The following is a 25,983-nucleotide window of genomic DNA, read 5'->3' as shown; positions in this document are numbered from 1 at the left end:
CTCCAGTCTCCAGTATCGATCCTGCCTGTCTCTTCTTGTCCGTTATCTTGCTCCAGTGTCTGGTATCGATCCCGTCTGTCCCGTCCTGTCCGGTATCTTGCGCGTGTATCCAGTATACGGTATCGATTCCGTCTGTCCTGCCTTGTCCGGTATCTTGCTCCAGTCTCCAGTATCCAGTATCGATCTTGTCTGGCCCTTATCTTGTCCGGTATCTTGTTGTGTATCCAGTATCCAGTATCGATTCCGTCTGTCCTGCCCTGTCCGGTATCTTGCTCCAGTACTCGGTATCGATCCCGTCTTTCCCGTCCTTTCCGGTAGCTTGCTCCAGTATCCGGTATCAGGTATCGATCTTGTCTGTTCCGTCCTGTCCGGTATCTGCTCATGTATCCTGTATCCGGTATCTATCCCGTCTGTCCTTGTCTGCCTCTGGCTTCCTGTTTTTCCGTGCCTGACTTCTCTGTCTCACTTCTTCAACCCAGCGATTGCCGAATCACTGGCGTTTGTGTTTACGCGCATGACTGCCCCATTCCTGTGAAATAAAGCTTGTGTGAAAATGTTACACGTCTGGGTCCTCCGTCTTTTCGGGTTTTGACAGTTTTGTGCAATTCCAAGCCGACTCCCCTGATTTCAGTGATGAGTTCCCTAGTTCTAAAGTTGTCTTATATGTGAGTATATACAGTAATTGTCTTCATTGTCATTTGGTTACGGCTATATTAAGCTTCCTTTCTATCGTTATCATCTTCTTGCTTATCCCTTTACCATCACTATCTTGGGACAAGTCTTAAGTATAGCAATTTTGAAGTCAACAGGAAAAAAAAAAATGAAACAATGTGGGAAGAAATTTAGCCAATAGCATGTTGTTTTTTTTCATGGAGGCATGACACAAACCCCAAAAAAGACCATCATCTTGGATGTTAACCACCAGTAGCAGTCTTCTAATAGAAGTATGAAGCATCTGAATCAAACATATGCACACCTTTGTACGTGTTTTTAGCTTGCAAAGCCTGTCGTTGATGATATTGTAGCATTGGGAAAATGTCATAAAAAGGGCTGAAAAAACATTGTGTTCCAGTGTTTCACCCTGGTCATCCTGGAATGGGGGATTACCACTTGTGAGGTCCTTTCTCAAGGTTTCTCTTTTTCCATACGGTGAGGTTTTGAGTTGTTCCTTGCCCGCATGTTGGTTTAAGATCAGATAATTGTGTCATTGTAATCCTGTGCAGTCCTTTAAGACATTTTTGTGATTAAAGGCTATGTAAATAAATGTGACTTGACTTGACTTACGTGAAACCAGGGTTCTACTTTACTCACTTGACCAAAATAATTACCTGTAACCTATAAAGAGACCCAATAATAGATTTTTCTCCCTTTTTGTGTGTGTAGAGCAAGAAACATGCCAACAAGGTGCGTCTGTTTTATATGCTTCACCCAGAAGATGGCGGGCCACCTTCGAAGCGACTCAGGCCGGACAATCCGGTAAGTCTTCTCTTTTAATGAATCAAACATTTCTTTCACTCATGCCAGACAAAAATAATAGAGAATGGGGAATACAGAGATGACAAAACCTTATAATCTGGTGAGCCTAATAGTGCGGAAAATACCATATTTAATATATAATGATGATAAGCAAACAAAGAGAATGTTCAGAATTATAATACATTGAGAAAGTCGTAACAGTAGAAGCATAATAGGATCTTCAACTCCATCTTTATAGATGACCAGTGGCAATAAACCAGCCACTTGCAGGTGAAAATGGGTCATGATGTCCTTGGTTGTACTTGATGCTACAGGATAGAGAGAAGCAGATTTCCCCCGGTGTTACCCGCCGGACCATCCATTCTTTGGCTCGGCCGTGGCAGGAGCACCCGCGGGGATTTATATGTTGTTGAATCACTCGTGCGGTTTTTGTGGGCTGTAATTCTCCTCAGAGAGTCCGCCGTGCCGTTTCTGGTGAGCTTCAGCGGTCTGCCAAGAGACACTGTATCGGACCACCGCAAGCAACGGTTGGAAAGACAGGATGGTGTTATGGTATTAAGCCGAGTTCCATAGCATATTACGTGGAGATAAATGTATAAATGAATGAATGAATACCTACAAATGTCGAAGTGTCCTGGGGCAAGACACTAAATCCTTAATGCCCCAATAAGCAGGTCGGCCTTGCATAGCTGATTCCCTATTGGTGTGTGAGTGTGTGTATGAACGGGCAAGTGTGAAGCACATTGTAAAGCAATCAGGGTTGGGTAGGGTTACTTTAACTGCATTACTTTCAATTACTTTTGGATTACTCCAATACCAAATATGCTAATAAAAGACAAAATAAACTAAATATGAATACAATTATGACTCACAACACGTGGTAAGCTTTCTCTCCTGGCTTTGATCTATTTGATCTCCGGCAAAACTATGTCAGGTTTATTGGACGGCCCAGACTGTCCCTAGGTGTAAATGAGCGAGTGAGTTGTCTGTCTTTGTGTGCCCTGCGACTTGCTGGCAACCAGTTCAGGGTGTCCTCTGCTCACTCCTCGAAGATAGCTGGGATGGGCTCCATTACCCCCGGGACCCTACTGAGGATAAGCGGTGCAGATAACGGATGGATGGTGGTGTATGACAGTAGAACAATTGAGCATTTTCCCCATTCATCCATCAAAATCGGAATACAGACGCTGTCCTACTTACGAGCGAGACGATCGTTCGTAAATTGAATTCGTAAGTTGCTTCAGTGCTATATTTTGTATGTTTAAGGTTTTTATACGTAAGTTCAAGGCTTGTATAAGTAACCTGTATTGCTTTGTGCTAAAAAATAAACATTTCATAAAATAATATTGTGTATGAAGATAAGTAAGTTAAGTTTAGCTTTAAGCTTCAAGAGTTACGCGACTTCCTCCTCCGTGGTAAAAAGTGGCTGAAAAAAAAGCAATGCAACCATTTTTTCAACCGCATTAAGCTTCCATATTCCACTTTCATTTCAAATGAAACGGCTCGCACTTTCTTTACACTTTACATCAAACATATCGAATGGATGCACAAGATATTAAACAATACAAACTTCAAAGTTCTTAGTGGACTAGAAATACAGTACAGTATACGTAGTATGTTTATACACAAACTAGAAAGAGGTAGCGGATTTCTTCTTGGGGGTGAATGCGGGGTGACCTCTCACAGCACCACACGCCGGTAGTGGCGGAAAGACGTACTACATTACTGTCTTGCACTCGGAAAAAGGTGCACACAATACAAAATCTGACTTATAGCAATGTCCAGATATTTTTCGACATACCGAAATGTTTTTTCTTATCTACCGTTTTTCGTTAGTCTAATGGTCGTAAGTAGGGGACCGTCTGTATCTTCACAACAGTCACCCTCTGCACAAATAATGTGGACATAACTGGTGGGAAAAAAAAGAAAAAAAGCAAACTCAAACAGTGTGGCAAATTCGGTCGTCGCCATGGAGGAGACCTTGACTGCTTGTTACGGGCCTGTTAGCTCAGTCAGCAAAGAAAAACAGAGACCTCCTGCCAAAACACACAACAATATTTGCATAACGCTGTCTGTGATTGAAAAAATGTGCACAATTTTAAATGAAATAAATTGGTTGAAAGCCCCGGGCCATCAACTTCAAAGGAAGAGATGAGACTTACTTTTTTATTTGGAGTGATTTGAATGTGGAAAGGCGGAGGATTACTTAAGACTCTTTGTGCATTTATTTTATTTTTTGAATTCCAAAGCAAATGAAAGAAAGCTGTCCACAAGTACGTGTAAACCTATGGAAATCAAAGGTCAAACAACAATACTTTAGAATGAACACGTGCATAAAACAGATAAACTATTATTGCTAGTTAAGTGATTTTAAATTGTGTTTTATTTTGTATACAAATTTCAAAAAATTACCTCCATGAAAGATAAAGTAGGATAATGTAGCTTCCTGAAGGAGGAACCACATTAATGATTTAAATTCCGGGTTGTGAGAAGCGAAAGGTAAAACAAACAGAGGAGTAAAGCAGTTCTGTTCAGATTTTTATTCCAATAAAAAAATAAATAAATAAACAAAACAGAATATTTTGGTCTTGTGATCATGTCTGTAATGGTTTGTGCTTTTAAAATGGCTGACCTTTAATTTACCAAAGAGACAGAACACAGCTTTCTATGACGAAAATTAAGCATAAGTTAGTGGAAAATTCGGACTGATTCAAGGCTAGACCCTTCTGACAGTAAATTTAGAACACCACTTAGGACAATGTAGACACTATAAAAATACTAGATTGACACATTGAGACATCGAGTGAATACAACAGGTCAATGATCAAATTTTTACTGGCCTGCGGCCTCTGACTGAAGATTAATAATGTGGCCCTCCAGTAATGTTGACCGCAATATAAAATACATTTGTATAAAAAAACTAAATCACAAGTTTACCAGATTTTGGCAATAGCCAATTGACTGTGGCTGGTTACAAAGAATATAATATTAAGAGACACTGCCAGACGAAGCATGCTGACTGGACACGGAAGCAGTGAAAAGGTGAAGCAACTGGAAGCTGTTTTACGGCACAACAGCGAAACCCTGCAAGTTAAACAAAATGCTTTAAAGGCAGGCTTTTACTTATTAAAGACCGTTTTAAGAATTCCAAGCTGAAAAATTGGCCCTCAAACATTTTATACTTACAAAATCTGGACCTCCTCCTGAAAAGTTTGGACAGGCACTCCGGAGGCCAAACATTGTCTATATAAACAATTGAAAAATCAACTGTCCTAATTGTCTCCTTTAATAATTTAAGACTAATCTGTTATCTTTTAAATAACAGAAAATATCTGCCTTTTATTGTGGACACGACAGACAACATTTTTATCCAATCACATTGTGAGTTTTTTTACGAATGATACATTTGAGGATGGTGGAATCTGGGATTCATCCCACTCTGAATTTAAACACAAGTGATTGTTGTATTGTTTTTTTACACACAAAAAAAGAAAGACAAAATTATAGCAACATTAGTCCCTGCTACAAAGTTGGAAAAGTGCCACTTTGCAGCTTCCCAGCATGCAGCATAAGCACTTTCCTTCCATTTCCATTCCCCTGTCAGGTTTACTGTCCAGGAATGGATGCTCTAGTGCAGGGGTCTCTAATCTTTTTCAAGTGTGAACTGCTTTGTGTTAGCAAGGGGCACCAAGTTTGATATGCAATTTTTTAGTTAGCTAGGAAGGTAAACAGGTAAAAAACTAAAAGAGCGCTAGATAGGTGGCTAAAATGTGAAAAAGCCAACTAAATAGCCAGATAGAATGTTAAAGGAAGTTATATAGCGAGCTAAAAAGGGCGCAGACATGTAGCATTATCACTCGCAAAAAAGGTAAATGTTAGCTAGATAGCATGAAAAAAAATGAAAAATGCTAACTAGATAGCTTGCTAAATAGCTTTGTTTGTTTGACTTTGAAAATTAACGTACATGCCATAACAATGTCTTTTTTATGTTTTTACCAGGTTCATTATTAACCAAAAGGGTTAAATAGACTCAGAGAACCAATAACAAAATACAATTACTAGATAAATACAATGCCCCAGTGCTGGTAAGCTATTTTCAGAACAGCTCCGCGGACACCACAGCTGTCCTTAAGGAGCACCCTGGTGACCGGGGAACCGTATTGGATACCACTGATCTAGTGTGTCAAAAAAGAGAATAACAGACAGAGAAAGACAGACAGCCAGGCCCTTTTACTTGGGCCTTGTTCAATCCAAAACAACAAAGACAACAGATGCAAGGAGCAGCAATTTATACTTACACTCCGCACGCTGCTTTCCACCTACCCTGGCATTTTTGGACAAAGTCTCCACACTTAAATGCTCAACAGACGGAAGGTCCAGCCTTGCCGATGTTTTACAGGACACAATATTCTCATAACTAGACAAACACATTGGTTAAACCGAAAAATGTGACGAAACCTCAAAAGTGGATTTTAAACCGAACATCTTGCCAAGGCATGTCTCTCTCTCATACTAAAAAGTATGAGAGAGAGACATGCGGTAAGGTTCATGTCTGGTGAGGCACAGTCAGATCTAGAAATAATTGAACCTACCTCTTATTCATGATTTGATTAACAGAGAAAGCAGCCTATAAACTGTAACAAAGAAAAAAAACAGTTGCATTGACCTACCTTAACAAATAAATAAAGCACAATCTGCTCCTTTTGAATAAATAGAATTGTGTGCCTCACTCCACATCTTCACATGCTCAGCACAGTACGTTACATACTAATTGTATTGCTAATATTCATCATATAATGTGAAAATTCAGAATTTTGGAAAAAGAACATACAAACAATATAAATTGCTTTGTTTTAACATGGTGCACCTTTTAGGGTCTAGCATCTTCACAAATGTTCACCATGCATTGTTTTCTGCATTTCTGAATGACAAAACAGTTCCCAAGTCAGTAGGTATCGATTAAAAACAAGTATCTTTTTTTTGTTAAATAAAAGCTTGGGCTTGTAAAAAGTGTTTGTTCTTTGGTTTTAATGTCTAACCGTGTATTCAATTGTATAATGATTAAACATGTTAGGACCAGAACGGAGACAGGACCCACATGTGTACGTTTCTCTCAGTTTTATTGGAAGAATGGCAAAGGTTGCCCCCACGATCCGGTGATCGCTGGGCGCAGGGAACAGGTCGCTCTGAACGCGGAACTGGAACTTCCGTGGCGAGGGACGGCGGTGTCGGAAACTGAAAAATGGGTCAGTAGCCGGGACAGGAGAGCAAAAACGTGGTCGAGGTTGTAAGCGAGTCGTAACCCAGGAAAGGAGAGGAGACGTGGTCGGGGACAAAAAAGGTTGAAAGCCGGGGCACGGACAGGAGCAAAAAACAGGTTGGAGACAGGGTCGAAAAAAAGGCTTGCCGAGTGTAAACTGAGTTTCGCAGACGGAATGACAACAGGGGACGGATGGGAGTGGGAATAGATAGGGACAGGGAGCCAATCAGAGTCCGAGGCAGTTGGTGCCAAAGGAGGGGGCACAGGTGAAGCATATCAGTAATATTGACAAAAAAAAAACAACATAACAATAAATGAGAGTTTACTGAAATATATTTCTATGATGACAGGCGAGGCACTCCCTTATCTGCCTCCCCTGACTTCAAGATACTGGGAAGTAGTCAACAGTCCCACAGTAATCATATGCATGCCGCTGAAAATAGAATATATAAATTAATGTATAAAAATTTATGAAGGAGTATATATTTGATAACTATATCAATTATTTGGTATTTACACAGTTGCACGATCAAAAACCACAAATATATCATTAGCCTTGAATTATATCACACAGTTTATTACAATTCGCATGGGAAATAAAGCAAACTTTAGTATGGCATAACATCATTCCCTCAAGATCAAATGAAGCGTAAATCGTGGCATACATAAGCGAGCTCCGATCCCCTTTCAGTGACAAATTTTGCAAAAGCTGCCTGGAAAATACAACATGCATGTGCGCCACATGACGCGCTTGCATGAAGTTGGCGTGCACAACCCCCCCTCCGAAAAAAAGAAAATAAATAAATAGCATTACACCTGCGTCTCCATCTGCCTTCGAAAGTGAGGAAGATGTGACTCAGCCCCCTTCTGGCTTCCACTTCATTTGGGCCCCAGATACACAAACGCTTATTCACACTTTTTCAAGCATTACGCCGGTCAGATCTTGGTTCGTAACATTTCTTCGCATTTATTTTTCTTACATTCCGCTTACAAACATTCATCAAGGGATGACTTTATTAGCTTGAAGGTTTGTTTCTTCTTTGGCACTCCCTTCACACATTTATCTGATGAGTGACGCTGTAAATAAGACAGACATCCTACACAACACTCAATGAATAATCCAAGGCTGTTCAATTTGTTTAATAGCCTAGGATCTATATGTTTACTTATTTCGAACAAGCCAAGCACATTATTAAGAAACACAATTCATTAGCTTGTCCTTCTTAAGGTCATGGATGAATTGGGGTTTAGCCATGCCTGACTTTGACTGGGGAAAAACCTGGCTGGGCTGGCAGATAGAACAGCAGTTAGTGTTCACAATAGAGATTTCAAAACAGAATTTCTAATGTCAAAGCGGATGTGCTAAGCACTATTATTGTTTTGATTGCAAACATCTCATCTCATCTCGTTAGCTGCACCGCTTATCCTCAGTAGGATCGCGGGGGTGCTGGAGCCCATCCCAGCAATCATCGGGCAGGGGGCACCCTGAACTGGTTGCCAGCCAATTGCAGGGCTTTATTGCAAACATGACAAAGCAAAATTGTAGTTGAGTTTTGGAGACAACTCTCAAACCTTATGATAATTTTGCCAAACATTGGCAAAAACATGTATTTGCCCACCACTGCAAAGTCTGTTTTTTTCATCTCTTCAAGGGTAGCTTGTTTTGTGCAAAAATATTTTAGTTATTACAGGTATTATAGTGTTGTGTCATGCCTCTGAGTCACACTTCAATTAAAGTACATAAACGTTGAAACTATATCAAAAGTGTTGTAAAAAAAGTTTTACTTCGAAGAAAAACTGTAATAAATAGGTGACAAGGTGATTATTTTTAATACTCGACCCTTTAAAGGAGATTGCATTAGATGCCGTTTTTGACCATTATACATCACTGTTGCAGTGTTCTTGTTTGCCCGCGTCCCTGTTCTAGACGCATCATTTTTGCTGGGGACGCATTGTGTCAAATCAACGTGCGTCCCCGGGACGCAACTTTTTTGATACCAAAATGTCATTATTTCCCGATGAATTTTTTTTTTAAACAAAGATTCAAACTTTTCGTCAGGCAAATCCGGCATTGTTGTTTTGGTCTCGCGCCGATCTCGGCAAACGAGATGACGTCATTGTTTTGGTGGTTGTCGAGTGAAAGAGAAGTATGCCTCAGTAAAAACAGTTGGTATTAGGTGCAAATCAACACAAAATTGATAATTTCTTCAGTGTCGGTAATAAGTCGAAACATAATACAGAAAGTGGAAACAACGGCAATAATTCCGGCACGAAAAAACTGCGGAGAAATTCTTCAGAAGATCGCAAAGGCAAGAAAAAAAGGAATTTTCTGCCAAAATGGACTCAAATATTATTATTAATTCCTGGTTACACTATGAGGAGGATGATAATGGAGGCTACATGTTCTGTGATGCATGCACCCAGCGTGACAAAAAACTGGATTGCATAAATCATTTCGCAATACGAACTTTCAGAAAAGCACATTGGATCGGCACAACGACAATGAAAACCACAAATTAGCTATGGAAATTCCGTTGCTGCAATTAGACCTTGAGAAGGCATTACAATTGTGCTGGGACAGCAAACCACGAAGAATATATGAACTGAAAAATGTGAAGTGATTAAAACTGCATGAATATATAGACTAATATTTCAGCAATATTATTTTGTATAATGTACAGCATTTTTGTAAACTGAAAAATCTGAAGTGATAACTGCTTTGTATTACCAATTACGTGTGATTATTAAAACTGAATGAATGTATAGATTTAAAGATTTATTCATATACCGGTATTTGTCGCCGATTTACAATTTCAACCTCGATAACACAAAATTTTAGGGACCCATAGATCTCTGTTGGGACCCATAGATTTTTGAGCATGCAAGTCCCGGGACCCATCACTTTTCAGAGGTAAAATTAATACTGCAGTTGTTTGTTATTTTGACTATTAGCACTTTTTACATTATTGTCACTATCGGCCAATGTGTTCCTGTTCTTTGATAGCTACACCCCTAAGGCATAATCTGCTTATGATATTTAATAAATGAAAAGGCTCAGGGGAGGCCTTTTTAACCAGATGTGCAATTTGGCATTATGAGAGTTTATTGTACTGTCATCCCCTGTTCTCCTTGCAGGTTATCTTACGTCTTCTCCTCTTGTTATAAGCGTATCACATAGGTAGTAACAGGACTTTTTTGACTGTTTCACAAGATGAAATAATATCGCCGGCCGGACCACATTCAAATGATCTCTGATCCTTTGGAGCTTAACCTCTCAAATGTTTTGTATAATATGATTTTCTCTGAGACAATGAACGTGATTGTGGTTTTCTATTTGGATGATAGATCAAATGCAATTTGTTTAGCCAGATCACTGGTTCTTCACCTTTTTTTAAAGAATCTTATCAAATTCAGTCAAAAATCCACCACAGAAACACCATCATGAAGTAATTTTAATTGGGAATATTAAAAACAGTACTAAAATGGTGTGCCAGATCCTGCTACAAATACTCCAAATCTAAAGACCAAAAGAATAAACCGAAAAATTAAACACTCTGGCCCACCCCACCCGATGCGTTCCAAAATTGCTGTTGAGTGGACAAAATGCCAGCAGCCAAAGGAATTCCACAAATGCGGAACAGACTATAAACCAGAAAAATGAGACACTCTACGTGACCTGAATAAAAAACTCTAAAAAGCAATAGAATATAGCACAGATGCCAAATTTGAGTGGCAAACCAAAGTATTATTATTATTACCAAAGTGGTTCTGAAAAATTCTTCACCATTGACAAGGTTTTGAGATTTTCAAGGATATTTTATTTCTAACTATCATGAGAAATCATTGACATGAGCAGTGTCTTTGAAGTACAGTGAGTTTTTTTATTTGATGACTGGATGTTGCTGGTTTGTGTTATGATCAAGAAAATAATTGATAAAAAGCACAAACATGAATAAAAACTACTGGGACTCAAGGAACCAAACTGCACCGATTTTTCAATTTTTCCCCAGCCATTCGCTAGATTTTTGGGTACCCTTAGCAACAAGATAACAAACAAAAATGTCAGCACCCTCGATGAGGCTCGTGTTATTTAAGATAAATGCAAATTTATGAAACTACGAGTATTTAAAATTTAAAACAATATCGTTACCTTTTATTAATGAGGTTTTTTCCACTAGAAGGTGCTAAATAATACCCACTGTCCGTTTAAATACACAATAACTTTTTACAACATTATTTAAAAATTAGCCTATAAATGACATATGTAAATCACTCATGGCTCTTATAGCAGGTGTTCTAGTGGTTGACTGAACCAATTTTTCGCTACTTGTAATAATTACAACCTGGTTTTAACACATTGATATTTTAGTAAGAACAGTAAATTAATTGCTATTTTAAGCATGCCTATAAAATTGGTACTGTCATCCATTCATCCATCCAGCCATCCCTCCCTCAATCTATCCATCCTTCCATCCATCCATCCATTTTCATCTGCTTATCCAGGAGGCACTCTCAAGCCCACCCTAAATGACTCCACAAACGTTGGATACTCTAAACTACTGTGAGGACCCGTCTCCCCACCCAAAGAGGAGGCTACCCTCTCGCCTACCGGGTTGAACACCAACATACAGTTGCTGAGCCATGGGGCAACTAATATGCCCAAACAGGCACTGCACCGCTTGCCACAGGCAACTCCAGAGTGGAAGAAAGTCCAACCCCTCTCGAAAGGACTGGTGCTAGAGCCCAAGCTGTGTGTGGAGGTGAGTCCGACTATATAAAGTCGGAACCTCTGAATCTCACACACCAGCTTGGGTTCCTTCCCCGCCAGAGTGATGACAGTCCATGTCCCAAAAGCCAGTTTCTAAAGCAATGTATCAGTGTGCCAAGGACCTATCCTATGGCTACTACCTGGTTCTCTACAAACCTGAACTCTTTGAGCCCTCCCACAAGAGATAAACCCATAGAAAGAGGGACCCAGGTACCTATCTGATAAGTTTAAGTTTAAGTTTGACCTGAAGCATGTGAACGCCTGCATGGACCAGCTGGCAGAGATGGGAAGCTGCGTCGTGGCCTTCATAGACTTTCTGGACTAGTTTACAGGCTGGGGGTGTCGCTGCTGTCATGCACTTTTCGGATAAATTTTCAACATGTTACCTAGTGTTTACTATGTTTGTGTACTGTAATGTTAAATGTAATTCACTCTGGTCATCCTGAAAGGGGGATACCACTTGTAAGGTCCCTTCTCAAGGTTTCTCTTTTTCCTCACGCTGAGGTTTTTAGATGTTCCTTGCCCGCATGTTGGTTTATGATCAGGCAGTTGTGTCAATGTGAATAAAGTATCTATCTATCTATCCATTGTGGTCCTGTGCAGTCCTTTGAGACATTTTTGTGATTAAGGGCTATACAAATAAATTTGACTTGACTTGACTTGAGTTTAAAGTTTAGTAAACACTCAAAACAAGGAGAGAAGACATCAATGGATTTTAACCTAGCAGCGAAGATAGGCAACGGAGCTTTTAGATAAGAAAGTGCAACTGAAGGCTCTACCTGGGCCCTGTATTTTAATTACATCTCTTAGGACACAAAAGCATGTCCTAAATATTGTGGGAGTCAAAGAAGAGCAGTATCATTAGCCGATCGCAACAATGATTTAATAGTCGAAACAACAAACAGCAGTGCGCAATAGCCAAAATAACAAAATGGCATCCTCTGAAATCTCCTTTAAAGTTGTCCAAAATTGAATAAACTAACTTTATCAGTATCCCTCCGAGCTAATAAGCAAACATACAGTAGCTCCTAGCTTAAAAAAAGAATGGATATTCCCGATTTGAAAACTGATCCTATCCTCTCCCCCTGATTACCCCCTTGCATGCAATGGAAATGGGCTAAGATATCTGGATGTAGCAAAGAAAATGCCAATGTTTACTCAGTGTGAGAAGCCAAGCCTTGAGCTTTCTGTGGCCGGTTTTGTTTGAGAGACGAGGTAAAAACGCAAAAAAAGTAGGTCATAAAGGTGCTCGCAGATGAAAGCCGGTCGGGGTGATACATGTTTTTAACCGATTCTCCACACAGCTTTTGCGCAAGAGACTTAAGGAAAAAGGCAAGAGATTGTGAACCAGTCAAAAACACAATGTTTGGATCACCCCCCTCACCTCATCTTCACCCCTCCAAAGGAGTGCTTCCTTCAAGTGTATATTTAGCGGTGATGTGCCCCAAGGCGCATGAACGCAGCACTGTGAAAAACAGGAGAACACAGGAGCAAAAATGAAGAGAAAGACAAACATAGCTTATTAGTAGCTTATTGTGAGGTGAAGGACAGACGGGAGGAGACAACATATTTAGAGCTGCAGACGTCGGGTACGTAGGTTGGAAGGGGGTTCGGGGGGGCCAAACGGCTCACGTTGACAGTTTTCAACATGCATATTACTTTAAAGGAAGGAAATTATGTTCTCTAACGGCGGAGCCTGTGTGGAAAATCAACATCATCACTGTGTGTATGTTTACATTATCGTGCTGACAGATAAAGGTTTTTGTTTTTTCCTATCCTGTGATATGCAAGACAGTGTTTTAAAGGTGACATATAACCCTTGGCAAGGTATTTCCGAATGTTGGCACAAATAAATAAATAAAATAAGGAATAAACAAACACATCTCATCTCATTAGCTGCACCGCTTATCCTCAGTAGGGTCGCGGGGGCGCTGGAGCCCATCCCAGCAATCATCGGGCAGTGGGCAGGGGACACCCTGAACTGGTTGCCAGCCAATTGCAGGGCACACAGGGACAGACAACTCGCTCGCTCATTCACACCTAGGGGCAATTTGGACAATCCACCTGAAATGCATGTCTTTGGAATGTGGGAGGAAACCGGAGTGCCCGGAGGAAACCCCCGCAAGCACGGGGAGAACATACAAACTCCGCACAGGTAGTCCGATAGCTGGATTTGAACCCGAGAACTTAGAACTGTACCGCACACGCGCTAACCACTTCTCCGCCGTGCTGCCCTAAACAAACAAATACATTAAAAAAAACACATATTTGAATAGAAGTATCACTTTTTATCATAAAATGTATTTTACTTTGGTTTTTGTCATCTAAGATTAGCGAAGCATACTTGAAATGAGCAAACATATCCGATAAAGCAGATGGAAGATTTTTGTTCCTCATTTTAAACATATTTTTCTAACAGTATTAGAAAAACAATACCTAACATTTGCTAAACGATTCAGCATACCCCTGTCAGAACCACAACAGACAGTAGACCCAAAGGCGTAACGTTTCGCACATAGCTTTATTGAGGAATCGGGGAAGTCAGGGCCTGGGAAACAAACGTCAGCGATCCGGTGCTCGCTGGGCAGGAGAACAAGAAGCCATTGATGAGCATGAACGGAAGACGGAAACAAGTCGGGCAGCCGGGACGGGATATTGGAGCGTGGTCGGAGGATGGAAATAAGTCGGGCAGCCGGGATGAGAGATTGGAGCGTGGTCGGAGGACGGAATAAAGCCAGTTAACCGGAGACGATCGGGAAGCCAGGGACAGAGGAGTAGGAAACAAGATAGGACAGAAAAGACGGGAGCCAGAGTCAAAAATTGCTTGCCTTGCATGTGCGGAAGTTCGCTGACTGACTGACAAGGAGTAAATGGGAGTGATGTGTTTAAATAGGAGGGAACTTGGTATCTAATTTTGTGGAATATGTAATAGAACATTAAAGCACAAAGAATTTGCACCTTGTATAGCTTTTACTAATCACTTTTGAGCAAGTTGTAAATATTGACTTTTGCAAAACGACGTCTTAGCCTATCTTCCGTACTTTCGTCTCCCGGTTCATTTGTTGAGAATTTGACGTTTCATTTCACCTTGATAAGTTTTATGGTAAAACACATAACAGTTTAATTACATGTGCTATGCAGAAGATGACTGTTTTGAATCGCTGGTTAATGTCATGATTACTCATTACACGCATCTCTGCCCGCTCGTTTGGTTCCAGCTGCTGCTGGTTACCTGATTGGTTCCCCGTCCTATTTAAGCTCAGTCTTTTCACTCGCCTCTTGTCAGTCCATCAGCAAACCTCTGTTTTCACAAGGCAAGCATTTTTGACTCTGAGTCCCGTCGGTCCCGTTTTGTCACCCGTTTTCCGCTCGTCCGTTCCTGATTTCCCCGTTTGTCTCCTGCTACCACTAGTTTTTTGATCCCGACCACGTTCTGATCTCCCGTCCTGGCTAACGACCTGTTTTTCCGTCTAACTACGCTACAATCTCCCCCTCCGGAAGATCCACTTCCGCATTTGGAACACGCTCCTATCCTAGGAGCGGCTTAGGTCACGCGTCCAGCGAGCACCGGATAGCTGGTGCTGCCTTTCCTCTATATTTCAATAAACTTGTGAGTAACGGTACGCATCCGGGTCCTCCATCTGTTCTGGTCGTGACAGTTAATCGCAAAAAAAGCAGTTTGTTTACATGTGCGTTTGGGTTGGAAGGGGGAGTGCATTTCACGCAGAGCCATGTCATTTAGCCAAAGTCAATATTTTCAACTTGTTCAAAAGCAATTTCTACATCGTATACAAGCTGCAAATGCTCTGAAGTTTACTGTTCCAATCCCCCATAAATTAGATACAAGCAATATTCAATCCGGAATAATGGATTGTGGCCGAAAAAGTGCAGTTCACATTTTGGGGACAAAACAGCAAAAAAAAAAACCTGCAAGGCCAGGAAATTAATCCACTCCGCTGGTCCCTGTTTAAAGCAATAAGCAATCAGATTATAGATTGCAGAATATTTTTAAACCCACAATGCACTAAGGCCGCAGAGCACGAATTAGCAAGGGGATTACAGGAGTATTGTCGGAGTTTATAAAGATATTAACTCGTTGCTGGCGAAATTATTCAGGTCGAGGCATTTATACAGTTTTAATCTACTTCGCGAATGCAGAGAGCGCTGGCCGGTCGCCATTTTGCCTGGCTGCCCGGGCCGAACTGACAAAATCCGGTCAGTAGGTGTGGTTTATTGAAAAGTCGCACATGCTCAGTGAATAAATGGAAATACAATACAAAAACATGGAAAAAACGTGAATAAAACCGTAGATCTTTGAAATGTGACTGTGTGTGTGTGAATGATTACTTGTGTATTAAAAATAGAAAAACAGGTTAATTTCTAAGCATGGGAGTCTGAGAAATACACAACTAAAAATAACTAACTTTACAGTATTCATTAAAAGGTTTGGCAAGGCTTCTACTTTAAAATAGAAACCTCTAAATTATACCCCATTGATACTGGCACATAGGGTCCAAACGTTGAATCTTGCTATTGTTTATCGTCTTTTTCAAAATGAGCGTAACAGTAAACTCAAAAAGTCCTACTTCACATTTTACGCTCCGTCCATTTTTCGCTTCACTTTTTTGACAGGAACTTAAGCCGCTGATCTCTCTCGGAAATGATTTTGACGGTGCAAGCAGTCTCGCGGCCACGGGAGAGAAGATAAAGTGTCAGCGAAAGAATAACGGGATAATAATAAGTGAGAAAAATGAGCGAAGGAGCAGCAAGTACACATTAGAGCAGAATAAGAAGCTATGCTAATGAGCACGAAGGAACAGCAAAGAATGGATGGGACTTGCACTGCGACTCCTGTGACACCTTCATGAATAAATATGGAAATGGGACGACTTTATTGTGGACGGCGCAGATTTAACAAGACGTTTCTCACCTGCAGAAATCAATGGCGCCGCTACCTTGTCATGCTAGCTTCGGTTTCATCTGTGTTCAAAGTTCCCTCCGTTTTCTGGGATATGTAAAGCAATTATGCGCATCGGATTACAAATCGAGCTGAAGGGATTTTTGTGAAAATCCTTTTCCAAATTGGTGTCAAATGTGCAATGTGAGCCATTTTTCTTACATGTGGTCTGAGTTGGGTAAAGTTACTTTCAATTACTTTTGGATTACTCCAATACCAAATATGCTAATAAAAGACAAAAGAAACTAAATTTGAATAAAATTACCAAATTTTGTGCAGGCTTGGGGAGTAACGAAATACATGGAACGGCAAAAATGATGTTGGCAAGCTGTTTGGATTTATTTTCATTTTGTTTCTGTCGCATTTTATGTTAGTTTTGCCGGAGATCAAAGAGATCAAAGCCAGGAGAGAAAGCTTACCACGTGTAGTGAGTCATAATTTTATTCATATTTAGTTTCTTTTGTTTTTTTATTAGCATATTTGGTATTGGAGTAGTCCAAAAGTAATTGAAAGTAATCCAGTGAGAGTAACCCTACCCAACCCTGCATGTGGTTATGCGATTTATGGTAAATGTTTTTTTCTATGACCCCCCCCCAGAAAGCCATTAGTACCTCATCTTATACAGTTAAGAAAATACGTATTTAAACACCCTGCTGTTTTGCTATTTCTCCCACTTAAAATGGTGGAGGTGTCTGAAATTGTCATTGTAGGTGCATGTCCACAGTGAGAGAGATAAACTAAAAAGAAAAATCCAGGAATAATGTTACGCGATTGGGTCCTTATTCCGTACTGTTCGTGGCAGATTCCCTTGCACAAAAAAAAAACTATATTTGGGCCAATACCCCAAATTATTGAGTTTGAGGCCCCTGCTTCAGACTCTTTGAAAGTCTCTTTAAAATGTGGCAAACTCAAGATTTTTTTTCCCTTGTGTTGATTCTCAAACTGCAAGAAAAATGCACATCTGTGAAAGTGTGCCTGTGGTGTATCATTAAAAATACATGCTGAAGATGTTGCAGCACACACAAAACAAAGCCAATAAAAAACTTCTGAACTCAAGACAACGGAAGAAGCGTCTGACTTGGGCTATGGAGAAGAAGCACTGGACAGTTGCAGAGTGGTCCAAAGTCCTCTTTTCAGACGAAAGCAAGTTTTGCATTTCATTTGGAAGTCAAGGCGCCAGAGTCTGGAGAAAGGCTGGAGAAGAGCAAAATCCAAGTTGCTTGAAATCCAGTGTGAAGTTCCCACAGTCAGCAATGGTTTGGGGAGCCATGTCAGCTGCTGGTGTTGGTCCACTGTGTTTCATGAAGTCCAGAGTAAATGCAACTGTGTACCAAGAGATTTTAGAGCACTACATGCTTCCATCTGCTGAAAAGCTCTATGGAGATGAGTATTTCATTTTCCAGCATGATCTGGCACCTGCCCACAGTGCCAAAACCACCAGTAACTGGTGCACAGACCATGGCATCACTGTCCTTGATTGGCCTGCTAATTCCCCTGACCTGAACCCCATCGAGAATTTGTGGGGTATAGTTAAGAAGAAGATGAAAGACACCAGACCTACAAATGCAAATGAGCTGAAGGCCGCTATCGAAGCATCCTGGGCATCAATAACACCTCAGCAATGCCACAGGCTGATTGCCTCCATGCCACGCCGGATTGATGCAGTGATCCGTGCAAAAGGATTCCCAACCAAGTACTGAGTGCATCAATGGACATTTTCAAATGTTTGATTTAGTTTTGCTGTTATAAAATTATTTTTTTTACTTGGTCTGAGGAAGTATTCTAATATTTTGAGATAGGATTTTTGAGTTTTTTTCAGCTGTAAGCCAAAATCAGCAATATTTAAATAATAAAAGGCTTGAAATAGTTCAGTTGATGTGTAATGAATCCAGAATGTATGACATTTTTGTTTTTTTAATTGCATTACAGAAAATACAGAATTTTATCACAATATTCTAATTTTCTGAGACAGTCCAGTATATACCTTACAAATGGTGCTGTTTCAAGCATAGCATAAGAGGGCACTAGATTTTTGTCATGGAGATACTCTTCCAAACGTGTACATCATATTTTCTAGACTTCGAGTCGCAATTGTTTTTGATAGTTCGGCCTGCAGTGTGACTTTTACTGCGGTGAGCCTTATATGTGAAATTATTAACTCGCTATTACTGTATATCATTGAGTTTTAAATTGTCATTACTGGTACTGTATTCTCTGCTCTCTCTCTCTCTCTCTCTCTCTCTCTCTCTCTCTCTCTCTCTCTTTCTCTCTCTTTCTCTCTCTTTCTCTCTCTCTCTCTCTTCTCTCTCTCTTGCTCTCCACCCCTTTTCTCCCACTCTGTCTCTTTCTCTCTCTGTGTCTTTTAACCTCTTTTGCTCTAACTTCCTTTTTTCCTTTTCTCTCTTTTCTCTTTCTCTCTTCATACCCTTCATGCTTTCTTTTCTCTTTTCTCTCCTTTTGTCTTTCTATTTCTCTTTAGATTTATTTCTTCCTCTCCCTTTCTTTTCCCCCCTCTCTCACTGCTTTTTATCTTTTGTTTCTCACGCTCTCTCCTTCTATTTTCCTTTCTTTGTCCTGCCCTCTCCCCTTTTCCATCCATCTTTCTCTTATTGCTTTGCGGCAGTGGCTCAGGAGGTAGAGCGCTCGTCTTGGGATAAAGAGATCGCAGTTCGAATCCCGGCTCCTCCGTGTTACATGTCGAAGTGTCCTTGGGTAAGACACTGAACTCCTAATACCCCCAATAAGCAGGTTAGCGCCTTACATGGCTGCACGGCCACTATTGGGAAATGTGAAGCACACTGTAAAGCGCTTTGGGAAGTCTTGACTTGAAAAGCGCTATATAAATGCAGATCATTTCATATCATTTTATTTCATCTCTCTTTTTCTTTCTCTTTAATCTACTCGTCCGGCCCCCGACAGAATGTTTGTTCTATCGTGTGGCCCCCGAGTTAAAATGAGTTTGACACCCCTACGCTATGGTAAGAACCAGTAACTGTAGCTATATTTTTTTCAGTATCGCTCCCAACAACACACAAACACAGTGAGCCCGGTGCCTAAAGAGGAAGGGTAGAAGGATAGGATGATGCAAACAGAATAAAAAGAGATTGAGTAGAAAGAGGCAAAAAAAAAAAAAGCGGAGACAGCTGAGACGAAGCAAAGCCCGGAAGGTGAAGGTGTCCTCAACGTTTACGAGCGTGATGCTGAACGGCGTTGACAGCCTTCACGCACACATGAAAGCGTCGCACGAGGCATCTTTGGCCCTCGCCTCCCTTGACCCGGGCCAGGTTTGTCTCCTCCGGCTTGACACCTGGACTAGCAGGAGCGCTGGTGTGAAAAGGAGCCTCCGACAAACCAAAATGACTCCTCAAAGTGAGCAGGGGAGGCAGACGAGACTCTGAACTCGTCAAGAAGATTTTTGTCATCGAAGGAGCGCAGCAAACCAGACGCGCTGTCATACTTGGAGTTTTATCGCATGGAATATTTTAACCTTGTGGCGTTTTGGGCCGTATTTTTCAGAGTACAGCAAGAAAAACACAAATATGATTGATTGGTCAGAATCTTTTTATCTGCCGATACGGAGTCTCGATCCGATGCCTTGGCAATGCATGAGAAAACCGATATAATCTATTTTTAATTGTATTTATGAGTAGTTTACATGCAGACATCTGCATATACATATCATATTTCTTCTATACAGGTATGGGTAGGGTTACTTTAACTGGATTACTTTCAATTACTTTTGGATTACTCCAATACCAAATATGCTGATAAAAGACAAAAGAAACTAAATATGAATAAAATGACTACATTTTGTGCAGGCTTGGGGAGTAACGGAATACATGGAACGGCAAAAATGATGTTGGCAAGCTGTTTGGATTTATTTTAATTTTGTTTCTGTCGTATTTTATGTTAGTTTTGCCGGCGATCAAAGAGATCAAAGCCAGGAGAGAAAGGTTACCACGTGTTGTGAGTCATAATTGTATTCATATTTAGTTTATTTTGTCTTTTATTAGCATATTTGGTATTGGAGTAATCCAAAAGTAATTGAAAGTAATCAAGTTAAAGTAACCCTACCTAACCCTGCTTCTATATTTGTTTATAAAACAAACATTTCTAATTGTTTACAAAACACTCATAACTGAAGCAAATAATTGTATGTCCCTTTTTAAGCATGGCGCCCAATTGGCTCCGCCTGTTTGGCGACAACTGGGGCTCATTGACAGATTGGCTTTCTGCCTTTCTAAGCTCAGTGCTCTCATTTTTTCCTTTGTCAGTCGGTCAACAAACCTCTGCCCCGCAAGACGTGGGTTTTGACTCGGTCTTGTTCCCTGTTGGCATTCCCTGTCTGGTATTGTTCCCGTTTATTTTTGTCCTGTGTAATATTTTTTTCCAGTTGCGTTCCCATCTATTTTTGTCCTGTTTATTGTTCTCTCCAGTTTTTGTTCCGGTCTAATTCGTCCTGTTTATTTTAGATATCCTGTTTCATTATCTATCCTGTCTGTCCCGTCCCGTCCTGTCCGGTATCGACCCTATCCTTCCGATATCAACGAGGGCAATTGGTATCGATCTCGTCGGCCTCTGGCTTCCTATCATTCCACGCCAGACTGCTGCTAAACGCGCATGACTCCCCATTTCCAAAATAAAAGGATTGTGTGAATACGTCACGTATTTGGGTCCCGATCCTGTTCTGGTTCATGACAGCATTAAAAACGGTGAGAAATGGTTTCTTTTTGCATTAAATGTGATACATATTATAAGAAGTACATAATACAAAACCGTTAAAAAAATGTAGCCAAATTTTGTATGTCGGCAGTGAGCGCAGCATACATTAGGGTAAACTGGGGGCATGAGCGGCACCAAAAAAAACACATTGTAATTAATAGTACTTTTTAACATTATCAATATTATCGTGGTATTAGATTTCAAATAAAATTATGAAAGAAATCTGTAACAACATGTATTGTTTCTGATTTAGTTTAAAAGGTATGTTCAATTTAAAAAAAGGAACATGTATTCAAACAAACAAAAATATCAGTAATCGGAGAAATATATGTTAACCATTTATTTGTGTTGATGAATTTGAGATTTCTCTGAAAAAAAACGCAAAATTATCTTCTTGTTGACCTACTAGGAAATATGCTTAACTTATTTTACAGATTGTTTGTAAAATATTTTCAGCGCAGATCAAAGTTTGTTTTGAGTATTTTCACCTTGAGGAGTCGCTAAAACCCAAGGTGTTCAATTATGTTTTTTTTTAGGTAGTTAGCTGTACGAGTACTCATCTCCTAGTTACTGGTACCGATATTACATACATATACCAATGGTGCTCATGTACGAAGCATTGATGTATTTTAATTTTTTTTTGTGTTATATATTTTGTAGTATATAAATGCAGATCATTTCATTCATTTCATTTCAGTAGCGTCTTTCAGTTAGAACACACCTAACAGAAGGTGTCCGGCATTTGTCACAACCAATGATGTTTAAAAATAGCGCGCAGTATTCCCTAGTATCAGTCCAAGACCGACACATGTAAATGTAAATATTCTGCAATTCTATAGCACTTTTCAAGTCAATGAAGACCTCCCTAAGCGCTTTACAATCTGCTTCATACTTTCCACTTTATACATGCTAACTAACCGATAGCAACATTAGCAAGGCTACTACCTGCTCATTGGGGGCATTTGGGATTCGATATCTGGCCCAAGCAATTCCCAATACATTGTTAATGATAAGGGTTTTTTCCCCTTATGTCAATCAAAAATGAGAGCTAAGTTCTATATTATTAGAGTCAGGTTTTTTCAGTTGACCTACATCCCGGGTCATAGAGCATTTTGACAGCAAAGGGCTACTACCAGTTCTCAAATAACAATGTATCACGTTATTACGATACTGTTACTACGCTTTTGTTAGATTATTACCATATTGTTGTTGTTAGAAGTAGCGATGCAATTAGTCCCCAGCTAAAACATCTTTGTTGTATAAGGGCACTCAGTGGTTGGCATTTGTAAATTGTGTGTTAATTCTTAAAGTCATTTTGGTAGAATTGATCAGCTATTTGAATGTCACGACCAGAACGGAATCAGGTGCTCGCTTGACGTGGGAAGCAAGTCGCTCACACAATCGGATCGTGTTCCGAATACGGAAGTGGATCTTCCCAAGCGAGAGATGGCGGTGTCAAAGACGGAAAAAACAGGTCGATAGCCGTGACAGAAGAGCAAAACCGTAGTCGAGATCAAAAACGAATCGTAAGCCGGGATGGGAGAGCAAACGTGGTCGGGGTTGAAAAACAGGTTGTAGCCAGAGACACACAGGCGGGAGATCAGGAACGGACGGGTGGTAAAACGGGTGCAAAAAGCGGGGCCGACGGGAATCAGAGTCAAAGTGCTTCCCTTATGCCTGGCTGACGGACTGACAACTGGCGACTGAAAGGACTGGGCTTGAAAAGGACAGGGAACCAATCAGGTAGCCCATAGCGGCTGGCGCCAACGAGCGGGCACTGGGGAAACTAATCAGTCATCGTGACATCAAAGACGCTGATCATGCCGGTTAGAAAACGAATATCCTAGAAAATGACATTGACCTTTGACTGGTGAGCTATTTTCAGAAAAGCTCTTGGAACAACTTGTTTTCAGGGGGCTACCTGGTGAACACGGGCACACGTTGGTGATCCCTTACCTAGATTACCATCTAGTTAATGTTTAATCTAATACAAAACTGGCAACAAGAATATATTTTAAAATTCGGACTGCAGGTAAAGCTGTTTTGATGGAAGGTGTGTGTCCGTGTGTGTGTGTGTGTAAATTGGACCGTGTTTACACCGCTTCTTTGTACATAAAATGAATCCGCCTCCCCGGGTTTACCGAGTATTCTTAGATTTTCCGCATCCTGTTCCAGCTTCTACGCCAGATGGTCAAGAACAAAGAGAAGGATCCGCTCCAGAGAAATCAAGCTCGCTTTGTTGTCTTTGCTTACGTGCTGGTGTATTTATTTATTTATTTTTTTCGTCAGCTCCGCAGTATCTCTTATTTTTGTGCCTCATCCACTTAATCAGCTTTTGTCCTGTTCCAACATGATCGAAAATAATGTACCTACGTCCTGTACTGGTTTCCTTACCGCTTTCCTTGTTTCTGACCTATTGCAGGACTGCGACGAGACGGAGGTGGACAAAAACAAGTGCTGCACTTTGTGCAACATGTTCTTCACTTCAGCCATCGTGGCTCAGTCCCACTACCAAGGAAAAACCCACGCCAAGAGAGTCCGCCTTGTGCTTGGTGAGACTCCAAGCAGCCCCGGAGCTTTGACCATGCAGCCCACCAATGCAGGTATCCGATATACACTTGATAAGATATTATAATGTTACCTGGGGTGTTACTTGTCATGAACCTACACGAGGTGGCGCAGAAGCAAAGTTCAGAAACACAGATTTGTACAGTAAACAGTGGTCAGGGTTAAGTACATGGTAATTTAGGTAGAGGGGCAACAGTCGTGATCCAAGCAATAAACGAGGGTTCGGAGTTTTAGTAAACTCATACAGTGAAGGCACCATTTCAAGAGTCCGCCCGGCAGTACTCATGATCTGTAACGGCAGTAAAGGGTCCGGTACACTGGAATAACAAGAGGCTGAGACAAAGGTTCTTGGGGCGTGACATGAAGGATATCGAACTAGCACAGAACCCAAGAGACATAGTTTTTAGATAGTGAAGAGGGAGAGCTGTGATTGGAGGGTAATCAGGACAAGTGACACCAGTTGTGGAGTGGTAATTAAACCCAGGAAGTGGGTGACCAAATAAAGCGAGAAAGTGGAAGTGTAGATCGAGATAAGCGGGACTCAGAGTGCATATTGTGGCAAGGGTTCGATACACTGGAATAACAAGAGTTTGAAACAAGTGTGCTTGTGCTTGGAATGTGACATGGAAGACAACAAACTAGCATGGAACCAAAGGGGGTGAGGTGTTTATAAAGGGGAGAGACAATCTAGCCAATCAAGCGCCAACTGTGATACAAGGGATAATAGTATCACTCGATTCTATAAAGTGACGTTATCTTGGCTGTGCATCTTAAAAAAATATTAATAAATATAAAAATATTGATGCATATAGAGGAAACTCCATTGGGCAAATGTAGCAATTGGTCAATTACATATTTAATAGGGGTGCATGGATAGCAAATTTCAGGTAGCTATAAATATGGATGATGCTAATATTTAGACACCGAAGCTTTAAGGAAATGAACAGGACAAATGACGTACAAGTTGACAGATGATTTAATCATAAGGGAAAAAAACATGTGTCTTCAACAAAAACAGATTAACTTAATCATAAAAACTTGCTACTACTGCAGAATTAAAGTCAGCTTTCTATGTTGTAAACTTTCCACGTAAAAGCTTTCGCCCAGTCTGCATTTCAAGCTCGTAATATGTATCTGTTTAGACAATAATCGGATTCCAACAGGATCAGGACCCAATCACGTGACGTTCTCACACAAGCCTTTTATTTTACGGGAAATGGGGAGTCATGCATGTTAGGCAGCCGGTCTGGCGTGGAAAGACCGAAGCCAGAGACCGACGAGATCGATAACGAATCAGGATAACGAAAATAAACAGTTAAACTAGACTGGAACAAAAACTGGAGAAACTAACAAACAGGACAAAAACAGACGGAAACAAAACTGGAACCCGAAATTAAACAGGACAAAAACAAACAGGAACAATACCGGACTTGAAATACGTACAGCAAAAGAGGAGGGAGTCAGAACACAGGGGTGCGGCCAATTGGGCGCCATGGCAACCATGACAGGAACAAGCATACAGTGCTAATTATTGTGTGATTTCACATCTCTCTTCACTATAAACAAATATAGTAAAAAGCACGTCTTTTATATACATATTTAGTCAACCATAAAGTCAAAACGTCTCGTGGGCTTCAGAGAGGGGGACATATAAAGTCTGCAAACACGAGTGACGCCCAAGAGGGAAATCTTGGAAGGTGTAATGAAGATGAATTCATGTTTGTTCAAAGTCAGGATTTTTGGGACGCGGTGAGTCGTCCCCAGGGTGGCTTCACATAATGTGACTATAATTGGATTTACTGTCACAATTCATCGAGCAAGCATTTGCCGCACTTATTAAAAAAACACACAGTATTAATGTGACTTCTTCCTCAACTTTGTCCTACTTTGGAGGCGTGCCACTCGTCTGCATTTCCCTCCAACCTGTGTGAGGAAAGCAAACAATTTATAAGAGTGCAACAGGAGAAGGCATCCAGGGAGAAGAGAGCAGCGTTCTATCGGGGATCAAAGTCCAAAGTAGCCTTCACTCGCTGATGCACAATCAATGTGACGAGACACATGAACACACACTCGCTGTACCTACTCCGTTTAGCTCGTGCTTGACTTGCCAGCTACATAACAGGCATCGGGTGAGGAGATCTTCTGGGATTTCGGGGTGCGTTTTTCTTTTTGTTCTTTTAAAGTTCAGCGTACGAGAAAAAAGAAATGCAGCCTGTGTAAACGTTACGACAG

At 40.7% G+C, this 25,983-nt stretch overlaps 1 protein-coding gene across 1 annotated transcript in view; it reads left to right on the top strand.

Annotated features, from left to right (window-relative positions):
• Window positions 1-25,983, top strand: part of LOC148354280 (zinc finger matrin-type protein 4) — a 149,783-nt gene that overhangs the window by 53,862 nt on the left and 69,938 nt on the right. The window contains exons 3-4 of the mRNA XM_088351338.1: window positions 1,384-1,476; window positions 23,606-23,786. Coding sequence (XP_088207464.1) covers window positions 1,384-1,476; window positions 23,606-23,786 — 274 coding nt within the window. The remainder of the gene's footprint in view (window positions 1-1,383; window positions 1,477-23,605; window positions 23,787-25,983) is intronic.

This window comes from Urocampus carinirostris, chromosome 13 (genome assembly GCF_059441175.1).
Source record: "Urocampus carinirostris isolate Australia breed hairy pipefish chromosome 13, RoL_Ucar_1.0, whole genome shotgun sequence".
In the NCBI taxonomy this organism is placed as follows: Eukaryota; Metazoa; Chordata; class Actinopteri; order Syngnathiformes; family Syngnathidae; genus Urocampus; species Urocampus carinirostris.
Note: the sequence above shows the minus strand (reverse complement) of the source record. Positions and strands in the feature narration are given on the sequence as shown.